Genomic DNA, 13,823 nt, shown 5'->3' on the forward strand with positions numbered 1-13,823 from the left:
CTAGGGGGGTGGGGGGCGGGGGGCGAGCGTTTATTTTGGCCAGGGAAAACTTTTGTAAAACTTTCTACGTTTTGAGGCTTAGGAGATTGTGTTTTTTTTTCTAATGATGGATGTATGAACCATGGACTAATCATCAGCTTCAGGAAGACAGACTTCACCAGCCAGCTGGTCTCGGAATCACAATCTGCATCGACAGCGAGTTGCCGAACAGGATTGCCAGAGCAAGCTCAGCATTTGCCCGTTTGCACAAGGGACGGTGGAGGTATCAAACTTACAACAAAACCAGCTGTGTACAAAAGTGTGGTAATACCTACTCACCCATATATCTGAGACATGGACTACCTACTGCTGTTTCATTAAGCAATTGGTCAGGTTCCACATGAGATGCAGTCAGAACATCATGGGCGTCAAATATGGGGCGGGTGGTCAAAATGCCCAACACTGAGGTACTTCAAAGAGCATGAAAAACATCATCAGAACCCAGCTCAGACGTAGTGGGCATGTAGTACATATGACTGATGATAAAATCCCTAAGGTGGTCTTGTATTCACAAAAAATTGGACAGCGCCTGTGAGGTAGAGCAAGATTAGGATTCAAGTACCCCTTGAAAGCAAATCTTGGGATATGTGGCATTGACTGGGAGAAAAATGAACAAGAAAGTGCTTCCTGAACAGCAATCTCAAGTAGTGGTATCGCTTCCTTGGAACAGTAAAGAATGCAGACGGTTAAGGACAAAAGGCAAGCTAGAAAGACCAGGCAATCCCAACAAAATCAGATATATCCTTGCCTGCACTGTGAAAAGCTATGCAGGTCTGCAGATAGGTTTTGCAACCATATTAGAAGGCACAACAGGTGACTCTATGCACGCAAGCAACAGCCATCTTCAATAATGACAATGCAGTGAAGGTTTAGCTGCTGGTTCAGCAGTAATGTGCCATTCCAGGCCGTATCAAAGGTTTAGCAAAGGCAGCCTGTACTGATCTGGCAGCTGAATATCTGAAATAAAGTGCTGGAAATCCTCAGCAGGTCTGGCAGCACATGTGGAGAGAGAAACAGGGTTAATGTTTCAGGTCTGCGACCTTTCTTCAGAGCATCTCATCAGCAGGAGAGTGACATGGATGAACACAGTAGCATTGTGGCAGCATCGGCGGAGAAGAAAAGAGTTGACGTTTCGAGAGGACACGAAACATCAACTCTTTTCTTTTCCGCCGATGCTGCCAGACCTACTGAGTTTTTCCAAGTAATTCTGTTTTTGTTTTGGATTTCCAGCATCCGCAGTTTTTTGTTTTTATCAGTAGCATTGTAGTTGTGTTGTGGAACTAGTAATCTCGAGACCCAAGTTTAAACCCTCCCAAGGCAGCTGGGGAATTTAAATTCAGCTAATTAAGTAAAACTTGAAAGAAAAAGTTAGTCTCATTAATAATGATCGTGAAACTACCAGATTACACCCATCTAGTTCACTCTTGTCATTTAGGGATGATCCACTGTCCTGTTGTGATTGGGCTTTTAATTACCCTCTGAAATGGCCCAGTAATCCACTCAGTTGACGAAGAAGCTCATCACCAGCTTCTCGGGATCAGTTTGGGATGGGCAATAATTGACGGCCTTGCCAACGACACCCATCCTGTAAATGAATTAAAAATATCAGTCAGGTGTCACTTCAATTAATGAGCTTTCCAGGATTTTAAAACATTTGATTTGAGGTCTTTTGGTGCTTGAAAGGAATTATTAGGATATAACTTCCTCTGTTTGGACAAGGGAACATAACCTTTATTATGCCAGGCGTTCAGCAGGAAGTTGCACACAAAGGATGGTAGAAGTGTGAAACCATTCCCTTAAAGTGCAGTAGATACTGAATAAATAATTTTAAATCAGAGATCAACAGATTTTTGCTAGCCAAGGGTATTAAGGGATATGGAGTTCTGATATGGACGATTATGGCCCCATGAACGGCCGAGCAGCCTCAAGCGCTGAATGGCCTCCTCCTTTCTCTATATTAAGGATTCCAAGGCACGAATTGCATTTGTATAGCACCTTTCACAACCTCAGGTTGTTCCAAAGCCAATTAAAGTACTTTTGGTAGTGCAGCCACTGTTGTTATTCAGGAAGTATAGCAGCCAATTCCCACAAACAGCAAAGTGACAATGACCAGATAAACAGTTTTTAATGATGTTGATCAAAGGATAAATATTGGCCAAGACACCAGGGAGAACTGCCCTGTGCTTCCTCAAAATAGTGCCATGGGATTTTTAACATCCATCTCTGTAAAGCTAAAGAAGGTTAAGGGGAGGTTTATTAGATCTTTTCAAAATTATGGGGTATTAATATAAAGTAAATTAGGTGGAAAGGTTTCCACTGGCAGAAAGGTCAGAAGCCAGAGCGCACATAGTCCCACTGTAACTCAGCATACAGATTTAAGATAATTGACAGAGAAACCAGAGACAAGGTGAGACTTTTTATTTTATGCAGGAAGTTATGATCTGGAATGTGTTGTCTAAATTGGTTGTAGAACCACATTCAATAGTAACTTTCAAAGAAGAATTGGATAAATACTCATGGGGGAAAGACTTGCACAGCTAAAGGGGTAAAGGCAAAGGCAGTAGGGCTAATTGGTTAACTCTTTCAAAGAGCCAGCATTGGCATGACAGACCAAATGGTCATTTCCTTTCCTTAGGTGCCAAAGGAGAAATATTTAAATTTGCCACAGCTCCATCTGGCAGATCACTTCTAGTGTTGAGCACACTGTCTGAAATACTTCTTCGTTCTAAACTGATCGCGTTTTACTTTCAGCCTCTGCTCCCTTGGCTTAACTTGTATTCCACCTTGATGAATGTGATTTCTTCAGTGCAGTACTGAGGAATTGCTGCACTGTCTGAAGTGCCAGCTTTCAAATGAAGCATTAAACTGCCCTCTTGGGTGGGTGTAAAAGATCCCACAGCACTATTCAAAGAAGAGCAGGGGAGTTCTCCCCAGTGCCCTGGCCAACAGTTAACGCTCAAACCAACATCATTAAGGATTATCTGGTCATTTGTCTCATTGCTCTCTGCAAGTCTTGCCATATACAAACCTGTTGCTGTGTTTCCTCTATGAGGTGAGGTGAGAGTGACTGCACTTGACATCAAGGCTGCATTTGGCTGAGTGTGGCATCAAGGAGCCCTAGCAAAACTGGAGTCAATGAGAATCATGGGGAAAACTCCCCACTGGTTAAGAGTCATGCCTAGCACAAAGGAAGGTGGTTGTGGTTGTTGGAGGTCAAGTCATCTCAGTTCCAGGACATCATTGCTGGAGTTCCTTAGAGTAGTGTCCTAGGCCCAACCTTCTTCAGCTGCTTCATCAATGACCTTCCTCCCATCATAAAGTCAGGAAGTGGGGATGTTCGCTGATAATTGCACAATGTTCAGCACCATTCATGACTCCTCCGATACTAAAGCAGTCTGTGACCAAATGCAGCAAGACCTGGACAATATCCAGGCTCAGGCTGACAAGTGGCAAATAACATTCACGCCACACAAGTGTCAGGCAATGACCATCTCCAACAAGAAAGAATCTAACCATTGGCCCTTGACATTCAATGGCATTACTGTTGCTGATGGGCTACCATTGACCAGAAACTGAACTGCACTAGTCATATAAATACTGTGGCTACAAAAGTAGGTCAGAGGCTAGGAATCCTGCAGCAAGTAACTCACCTCCTGACTCTCCAAAGCCTGTCCACCATCTACAAGGCACAAGTCAGGAGTGTGATGGAATACTCCCCACTTGCCTGGATGAGTGCAGCTCCCACAACACTCATGAAGTTTGACAACATCCAGGACAAAACAGCCCGCTTGATTAGCACCCCATCCACAAACATTCACTCCCTCCACCATCGACGCACATAGTACACACTGTTGCCAATCTACAAGATGCATTGCAGGGATTCACCAAAGCTCCTTAGGCAACACCTTCGAAATCCCATGACCACTATCATCTAGAAGGACAAGAGCAGCAAACACATGGGAACACCACCACCTGGAAGTTCTCCAAGCCACTCACCATCCTGGCTTGGAAATATATTGCCGTTCCTTCACTGTTGCTGGGTCTAAATCCTGGAACTCCCTTCCTAACAGCCTACACCACACGGACTGCAGCGGTTCAAGAAGGCAGCTCACTACCTTCTCAAGGGCAATTAGGGATGGACAATACATGCTGGCCCAGCCAGTGAAGTCCTCATCCCATGAATGAATTAAAAAAAACAATGACTACACTTCAAATTGTACTTTGCTTGGGAAGAACTTTGATCTGAAGTTGTGAAAAGTAATGCAAGATCTTTTTTCCCATATGTTTCTGCTGGACAGGACACAGATCCTTCCTAGTTTTCAACACAGTGAAGCCCAATTTAACCTGTTCAACAGAATTCATTAAGCTATTTGTATGCATAGCATTAACCATTCGGAGTAGTAAGTTACAATGTGCAGGGCTCTGGAATGCTGACAGTGTGATAAGAGAACACAAAGAGCATTATTTATTTCTGCTTTCTCACAGAAGTCTGTTAAACGAGAATACCCATGTTTGATTAGACAGGGATCTGGCAGCTTCGCAAATAAAATCTAACTTAGAGAGGCAGAATTCAGATCCATGAAAGCACCGTGGGCAAGATGCAAGTCATATCGCAGACAAGAAACTCCTCCAACTTCACATCTCAGTGTAAAAGGAATGGAGCAAATTGAAAGCCACTTATAAATCAGTAAAGGTTTATTTACAAAATTCTTACGTATTAATAAGTCAATATGTTATCAAATATATATATACAGATATGTATACAGAGGAAAAACCCAATTATTTTACATTTCCAAACTACACACATTACCCCTTCCCTAAAAATTACAAAAGGGAAAGGAATTGCCTCATACAGGAATGCTCAGCCAGTATTTACACACACACACTATACAAAGTACACAGTCAAGTATTCCTCTGTGTAGCTCTGCACTGTACAGTACACATAGGCAAGTCTCCTTGTATTTGTCTACCCAGTATATTATGAGAGACTGGGCATAATGTAATGGGGAGACCAGTCCACTACAGCACTGAGCACAGCAGCAATTGAACTTCAAGTTCTTAATAAATAGGTTTCATTATCGTTTTCCGTGTTGTCGAACAACCGAGCACGAGTGCTGAACAACACAGTACTGGCTTTCTCAAGTATACAAGTAGCTAAGGCAACCATTTTGAACTCAAGCCCTGTGGATAAACTGGTCACGACATCCCTGAACAGGCTGAGGATTAGAACACCAACTACTTAACAAGTTGTGTTTGTCAGTGCTTGGCTTAGATGCTGCAGTTTGTGTTTTGCCCTGTATCTGAAGGAACAGTGTGCTGAGCCAGCATTCTGTGCTGCCTCATCAGTATGTGAAGGTAGGACTCCTGCTTAGTGGCAACCAATTTGGCAGGAAGCATGTCTGCAGTGCTGACCCAGCTCCTTTGGTACACTGCTAATTATAAGGGAGAGAGAGACCAAGGTGCGGTCTTATCTAGAATCACGGTGAAATAACCTTCATTCCAATAGAGGCCAATTGTCAACCTAGCAATCCTTGACCAACTACCAGTATTGTAGCCAATGTGGGTTAAGGCAATGGTCTGAGGTTGACCACATTAATCCAACAAGTAAATATCTGGCTAATATTTTGCAATGAACAGGAGAGAACCAAGATACAGGGAAAGAGAAATGGCCTGCTTGCCAAGTAGCAGCATGGCTAAAGGTGTTTATGCATTCACTACCAACCAGACTAATCCCTCACAATTGTTTTATGAATACCTCACATCAATGGGGAGGCTTCCCTCTGTTCAGCTGACATCTTTCACCAAAGCTTTCATTACACACCTATAGAGTTAAAGGCTACATAATCACTGTGGTGCTGATGATACACCTCTGAGAAACTTCTTCCCAATTCACAAATTCCCAACCAGTTGCTCAGGGGAAAATGGTCCTCCTTTACATTGTATTCTCCCCATTAACAGAGAACTCCTACTCCTCCAGAGGGTACACTCCAATTTACAGCTGGAAACATGTGGCTCGGATCTGGCCAATTGCTGTGCTTTGATTCTCACAACATGTTGATCGCCAGTAAACATTATAGTGATCTGTAACCAGTCAGTACAATATGGGTGTCGAAGGGGGAGCTGAAGGAAAGGAGGAGAAAACATTTGCTTGCCTGAATTCAATGTCCCAAGTCCGACAAATTTACTTTGCACAAAAATTAACAGTGTGTAACATATAGCAGCTTGTTAAAATCATTAACATCCTCCAGTGAGTGGAGTGCCTGAAAACAATCCACTGAGCTGAAGGTTCTGGTTTGATTCCCTACATATTGGTGAGTTGCTGTACCATAATTGTTCAAGAGAAGTGTCTGACTCCATGGGGGGGAAAAATCAGCCAGGACTTGTGTTTGGGAGTGAGTTTTGCTGCAGTGAGAGGCTGAGAAGAGAAAACCACAAGTTATAACTGGCATTTCTTAGTCATCTTGTGCCCTCTGTCAAGCAGAGAGATTATTTTCACGTACTGGCATGCCAAAATCAAATACATGAACAAGTCAGGCCAATACAATAGATAAGAAACCTCCCCACAACTGCAGAGTGGTAGAGTGGGCATACAAGAGGATGGTAACATGAAAAGCAATTTACCACAGCTTTCCACTAATACCCATATTATGGATCATGGGCAAAGTGGCACGGTGCCAAGGGCTTACCTCAGTACAGTGAGATCAGGGGGCTTTACTGTAGGTGGTTAGGTTGGGCAAGTAGCTCAGGGAAGACAACTAGAGATCCAACTTAGCTAATTTTTAATGATTGCCTAAAGGAGCCCCCAGGAGCTGATACAAGTAGGAGGGTTACTCAAAAACCTGATTGAAGATATGGCAGGACATTAGGACACACACTTGGACAGCAATAACAGTTAGTACAACCAATGGGTGGCAGGGGGAAAGAGACTGCCATCTGAGAGAGGCTGTCTTATAAACGTAGATTGGTTATCACTACGTGACTTCTAATCAGAAGCCTTTACATGGACAGACATTTCAGGGATTTACCTTCAAATGCCAATGGTTTACCATTGGTACACAGAGTATGAATGAATGCAAAGAACACAAGCACTGCGCTGATCAACTTCAAGAAACGAGGGTGTTGTGACCTGAATTATCATGTTATTTTTAGAAAAAAGTTCCCGAATCAACTAGAGTGATCTCCAAAGCCACTCAAAGTATGCGACATTTCCCCAAGAATGAAAGTCAACAACAGAGCTCATTTGAGTAAAAAGCAAATTTCCTCTTTCCGAAATAACTTAAAACCAAAAATTAAAATCAAGAGTTCACGTGACAAAGTGAGAAGCATTTTTTCCATCTCAATCTTTTTGTTCTCTGCTTCAATCATGCAGATATACTCCTAGCTCAGAGGTAGTGCTCATTCAATGTATGATATCAGCCATTGTTAAATTCAACTCTCAGAGCTAGCGTACACCAAACACAGATACCAAAGCACCTCAAGATACACAGATTTCTAAAAACGTAAACATAGGCGTAAATGCGAGAAAAAAAATTGAATGTGCAAACTTCTCTGAATTCAAGTCTATGCTACAGTTTGGATAAATAAATGGGATTAAGGGTGTATATAAATAGGAAGGGAAAAAATTGGCACTTCTGGTATCCACATGTTGCCTGTCGACCGACTCTGGAACAGGATTGATGTCCCAAACCATCTACACATTGAGGAAACACCATGCCAGATGTCACAGCCCAATCGGTGGGATGGGTTCAGGGGCTGAAGGACGACTCCCCTCAGCTCACCAACTCTCTTGCCCGAGGAAGCTGAGGCTTGGCCTCCTTTCTGTAGTCCACAGGTCAGGCGATGGCATGGCCCGTGTTAGGATAATGTGAGTTTTGACTGTTTCCCCTGAATCTGATTCAGCACGTTTATTGTGTCTTTTATCAGGGCATCGAAAATCCCATCTGCCAACTGCATCTTCACACAAAGCTCATCCTCGTCATAATTCACCCATTGGGATTCTTCCTCATGAAGCTCCTGGACCTGTAAGAACACAGACAAAAAAGATGGTTGTTGTTTTTATAAAATACTATCTGGTGCAATTTCTGACCAGAAATCGTTAGTTTCTGGGCTTTCACTTTTCCTGTTGTACAGTGCCACATAAATAGCCATGCTCCAAAGAGCAGTAACACTTGGGCAGGAGGAGTGGCAAGTTCATTGAGAGATCAATGGGCTGTACCCAGTCATTCCTGCACAGGATGATACAGAGGCTAAAAAGTTTAGATTATGAGGACCAGATGCATAAACTAGGCATGACCTGCTGAGTATTTCCAGTAATTTCTACATAAACCAGACCTTGCATCCTCTTGAGTAAAGATGATTAAGGGGCGATCTAAAGAAAGTGACTATGATCAAATGAAAGAAAAAGAGAAACTATTTCCTCTGGTGCGGAAGGCCAGAATCAGGGACAGAACATTAAATTTAGAACTAAATTGATCAGGGGTGATGTCAGGTACTGAGAATCTGAAACTCTCTCCCCTAAAAGCTGTTGAGACTGGGGATTCATTTAAAATTTCAAAACTAAGACTGATAGACATCTGTTTAATAAAAGGTGATTAGGAGTTACGGAATCAAGTCAGGTAATACAGATAAGAGTCTGATCAGCCATGATTAACTGAATGATGGAGGCTCGGAGGGATTGCTGGCCTAATCCCATTCCTACATCCTTCTGAATCTGATTCCAACAGCACAGCTGTTCAGGACACTAAGGCCAGATCTAAGACTGCCAGTGATAGAAGCAATCAGTGGAGATTTTTTTCCTAGCAAGCACAATTAAGGAGGAATACCACTAAAAGAGAAGAGATGCTGGGCATAACTGAATGATATTTTCTGCCTTTAAGTTGGCTCCTATAGCTTGGGAGAGCCAGTAGCCGAGCTGGTGCAGTCCCAATGCAGATAGTACTGCTCTGCACTGGAGTAATCTGGCTGATTGAGGGTGGAATTCTATCAATATATTGCTTTCGAATCAATGCGCTATCATTGAATAGCCAATTAGATTCCCTCTAAATGACAAACTGGCTGCAATAACTACTCATCTGATTGTTCACACAACTGTGGTAGGGATTAAAATCAAAATGATTTGAGAAACTGGATTTCTGAGTAACTTGATTGTCCAAATCCTTGTATACCATATCATACATGCCATTAGTAAGGTCAGGATAGTTTCTCTGGAAAAGGGGGAACTAATACAAACATACAAATTAGCAGGAGTAGGCCACTCAGCCCCTCAAGCCTGCTCTGCCATTCAATAAGGTCATAGCTGATCTGATTGTGGCCTCAAATCCACATTCCACCAACGTCCCAATATCCTTAGATTCTTGACTGACAAGGGAGTCAATCTCCCTCTGCCTTAAAAATATTCATTGACCCTGCCTCCGCCACTCTTTGTGCAAGAGAGTTCCAAAGATTCACGAACTTCAGAGAAAAAAAATTCTGCTTGGCCTGAATTTTTAGGTCAGCAGGTGGGTGTTGTCGGCGGGCCTGGGATCAGCCGGGGAACCGACCGGACTGGACCGCCAGCCCTGATTTCATGCTGACTGGCAAATTAATGGCCTGAGCCGAGATGCTCAGCGCTGCCGGGTGGGGGCAGGCGCTGACGTCAACGTGGGCGTGAGCCAGCGCTGAGAGAAAGCTCCCTGAAGGCAGAGAGCTGAAGACCTGAAAAATCAAAAATAAAGGTTCCAGAAGCTGAAAGTGTCCATGCGTCATCATGAACCACCTGAAAATTTAGCTACGGAAAATGCTGCCCACAAAAATTTATTTATATTTTATTTCATCACGGAAACCTCATCCTGCCCTGTGGATGAGATTTGACGAATAAAGTAAAGGCCGCCTGGCCGATTCGCCCATCTGCCAACCGTAAGGTTGGACGGAAAATGAAAAATTGCAGACAATTGCACCGTTAATGGGCTTAGTTGCCCACTTAATTGTCGGCGGGCACACTTCCGTCTTCAGCGCGCAACTGCCGACCAAAACATTGCGTGAGTGCAGGCTTACGTGGGGACACTCGCCCAACGTCATCTTACTCAATTTCACGCCGGATCAGGTTAGGCGCACGCCTGCCCTTCAGGCTAAAAATTCTGCCCCTAATTTATGTCTTCAATGGGAGATGACTTATTTTTAAACCATGTCCCCGAGTTCTGGCCTCTCCCACAGGGGGAAAACATCCTTTTGGCATCCATCCTGCCAAGTCCCCTCAGGATCTTACCTCTCATTCTTCTGAACTGCAATGGATACAGGTCCAGCCTGTCTAACCTTTCCTCATAGGATAAACCCCTCATTCCAGGTATCAGTCGAGTGAACCATCTCTGAGCTGCTTCTGTCACATTTATATCCTTTCTTAAATAAGGAGACCAAAACTGTACACCGTACTCCAGATGTGGTCTCACCAACACCCTGTATAACTGCAGCAAAACATCCTCACTTTTATATTCCATTCCCCTTGCAATAGATGACAATATTCCATTTGCTTTCCTGATTACTTGCTGTACTTGCACACTAACTTTTCCTGATTCATGTAACAGGACACCCAGATCCCTCTGTACCTCAGAATTCTGCAATCTCTCTTCATTTAAATAATATGCTGCTTTTCTATTCTTCCTGTCAAAGTGGACAAGTTCACATACTTCATCTGCCAAATTTTTGACCACTCACTGAACCCATCTATATCCCTTTGCAGGCTCCTTATGCCCTCTTCACAGCTTACTTTCCTACCTACCTTTGTGTCATCAGCAAATTTAGCAACCATACCTTTGGTCCCTTCATCCAAGTCAATGACATAAACTGTAAATAGGCGAGGCCCCAAACACTGATCCTTGTGACACTCCATTCATCACATGTTGCCAACCCAAAAACACCCATTTATGCTGACTGTTTCCTGTTAGCTAACGAATCCTCTGTATATGCTAATATGTTACAACTTATGCCATTTTGTGTAGTAAACCTTTGGCACCTTGTCAAATGCCTTTTAGAAACAGAAGTACAGTACATCCACAGGACATTGCTTGTTACTTCCTTAAAGAAGTCCAATAAATTACTCAAACATGATTTCCCTTTCACAAAACCATGTTGACTCTGCCTGACTGCAATAAGATTTTCTAACTGCCTGCTTTAATCGCCTTAACAGATTCCAGCATTTTCCCTAGACAGGTGTTGAGCTAACTGGCCTGTAATTCCTGGCTTTCTTCCTCCCTCCTTCCTTGAATAGAGGAGTCCCATTCACTATTTTCCAATCTGATGGGACCTTTCCAGAATTCAGGGAATCCAGGGCATGCAACCAGCCCATCGAGCTGGATAAAGGGCCCTTTTCTCCCTGCTGGCTGAAAAACGTCAGAAGTAGAAAGAACCCAGAGGATCCTGAAGGATAGAGGTCCAGAAGGCAAACTGCTCAGCAATGTCACTCGGGAGGCCGGGAAAGGGTTAAAACCCTGTAGCTGCAGCAGGGGATGCTCTGTTGAGGCAGAGCACGATGGGTGCTCTGGATGACCCAAAGTGCTTGACCCCAAATGGAAAGAAAAACAGAAGGAATTTGATTTTCAGTCAAGTTAAGCAGCCATTCAAAAATAAAAGGGTTGGGGGTGTGGGTGGAACTGGCAAATATTGCCTGTCCCCTGTAGCCCTTGGTGGGTCTTCTTGAACCACTACAGACCATGTGTTGAGGAACTTTCACAGTGCTGCAACTTGGGTGTTCCAGGATTTTGACCCAGTAACTATAAAGGAAAGGTGATAGACAACGAAGTCAGGATGGTGTGTGACCTGGAGGTGATGGTGTTCTCATATACCTGCTTATCCTTATCCTTCTAGGTGACGGATGCTGTGGGGTTACACACTGTTAACCACTGAGAAATACTGAAAGGGTCCCAAGTTTTCAATTCAATTTGAAAGTTAAAGCTTTTTCTTGGTGAATGCAGGATAACCAGGCAGGAAAGCACAGCCAAACCCTGTGCCAATTAAATAACGGCAGAGCTCACTTGTGTGGTGATGTGTGCACATGATACAATGGAACCATTTAAAACTGAACCAACCAAACTGAAAGACTTACCAGAATGTGGTCCACTCGATCACGTTTCTTCCTACCAAATTTCATCATCTTCTGCCAGTCTGTCTTGTGGTTTTGTTCTTTGCTGAATCCAAACAGCTTCAGGACCTCATCAGAAATGAAGGTCTGTGGATGGAAGCAAAGGAGAAATGGCAGCTGCTGCACACACCCCACACAGACAAAGCAGCCACCAACCCTGCCACCCTTCTCTAAGGCTGTACAACATAGAGTTTGATACTCAGGCCTTCTGCTTTGCCCCATTCTGATCGATTAGAAATAGATAAAAATCAAAGCACAGACTGAGTTTGGGGAAACAAAAAGTTCTCTATAATAAAGACTTGAAACCCTAATTATAACTGAAATGAATATCAGTGAAATCCAAGAGTGAGTATGAATCTAGGCTTGCTGACACGGCATCTTTAAAATAATGTGCAACACCCTCAGATACACTCTTCATTCAAACAGTCAGATCTATGAGGTGGTTTGACTTATCTTTTACATTTTATCTTGCCTAAGAGCTAAGCTGAGAAATTACTAATTATCCATTTATCAATTCGGTGTATAAAATGGTACAGCTCTTGAATTAGTCAACAGCATCTCCCATGAAGTAGGCGTCAGTTTCACTGGATTCCAAGAAAGTTCAATCTTCAATAGATTGTAGATAGAAGACTCAAGGCTAGAGCTATGGGAAGTCTCACAAAAAACTATGAGGTTGACCCGAGTTCATACAGGGGGCCCAGCATTTCAGGAAGTTGAAACCACTTCTCGGTCTAACAGGTGTGAATGTCAAGCCTTTGAGACTGAATATTATCCACTGAAACATTGCCTCATGCAGCAGAAGCCAGGGAGATTTTAGTGGGCTTGCAGTCTAACACTGCCAGGGGCAGGGGATGTGCCCCCAAAGGTTGATGTGGGAACTGAAACAGTTCAAGCTGATGGATCATTGGGGTTGCAGGTGTGTTATAAAGGCTTAAAGCACAGGAAATGAATGGTTCCAAGTTTGCTCTGGGAATGGAAAGTTGATTTACACATGCCCAATTCAGTCCCTCGCAGCAAAATTTAACAGACCACATCACAAGGTGTGCAAGGCTGGAAGCCAAGCTGCATGAAGTTGGCTTTAGACTGTGGTAAGGAGTCTGCAATGTGGGTTTGAAACTCTGAGCTACCGGGAGGAGAGGTCCAACGTGCTCTCCAATGTCAATGCCACAGTTGCAGTACTGAAATGGCTGTGTAAATATATATCAACTCTGCAGGTAAGCCATGGTACTTCAAGCGCTCAACGCCAATAACTTGACAAGCACAAGAGATAAAGCACTAAAGAACCTGATCTACGTGCTGGGTGATACTTTTTAAGCATTGTTTAAGATATGCAGCGTAACCCCAGTCAGGAAGAAAAAAAGCTTGCAAACATATATTGCCTTTCACAATTGCACGATGTCCCAACTTTTGAAGTGCAGCCACTGCTTTGACATGTAAGCAAAAACAACAGCCAATTTTCACACAGCAAGTTCCCACAAATTAGAAAATGACCCAATCATCTTTTAATGATGTTGGTCAAGGATAAGTTTTGGCCAGGGCACCAAGGAGAACTCCCCTGTGCTTCAAAATAATGCCATGATATCTGTTACATCCACCTGAGGTGGCAGATGGGGCTTCACTTCCAAAGACGACTCCTCTGACACTGCAGCACTCCCTTGGTACTGGAGTGTCA

General features: G+C 43.4%; 1 protein-coding gene across 3 annotated transcripts in view; it reads right to left on the minus strand.

Annotated features, from left to right (window-relative positions):
- Positions 1 to 4,719: 4,719 nt before the first annotated feature.
- cep350 (centrosomal protein 350) overlaps positions 4,720 to 13,823 on the minus strand; it is a 217,244-nt gene continuing 208,140 nt past the window's right edge. For all 3 annotated transcript variants that reach the window (XM_041207879.1, XM_041207880.1, XM_041207878.1), the window contains exons 37-38: positions 12,116 to 12,238; positions 4,720 to 8,058 (exon numbers count right to left, since the gene is read on the minus strand). In XM_041207879.1, the coding sequence (XP_041063813.1) occupies positions 7,894 to 8,058; positions 12,116 to 12,238 (288 nt within the window). In that variant the 3' untranslated portion in view covers positions 4,720 to 7,893. The remainder of the gene's footprint in view (positions 8,059 to 12,115; positions 12,239 to 13,823) is intronic.

This window comes from Carcharodon carcharias, chromosome 16 (genome assembly GCF_017639515.1).
Source record: "Carcharodon carcharias isolate sCarCar2 chromosome 16, sCarCar2.pri, whole genome shotgun sequence".
NCBI lineage: Eukaryota > Metazoa > Chordata > Chondrichthyes > Lamniformes > Lamnidae > Carcharodon > Carcharodon carcharias.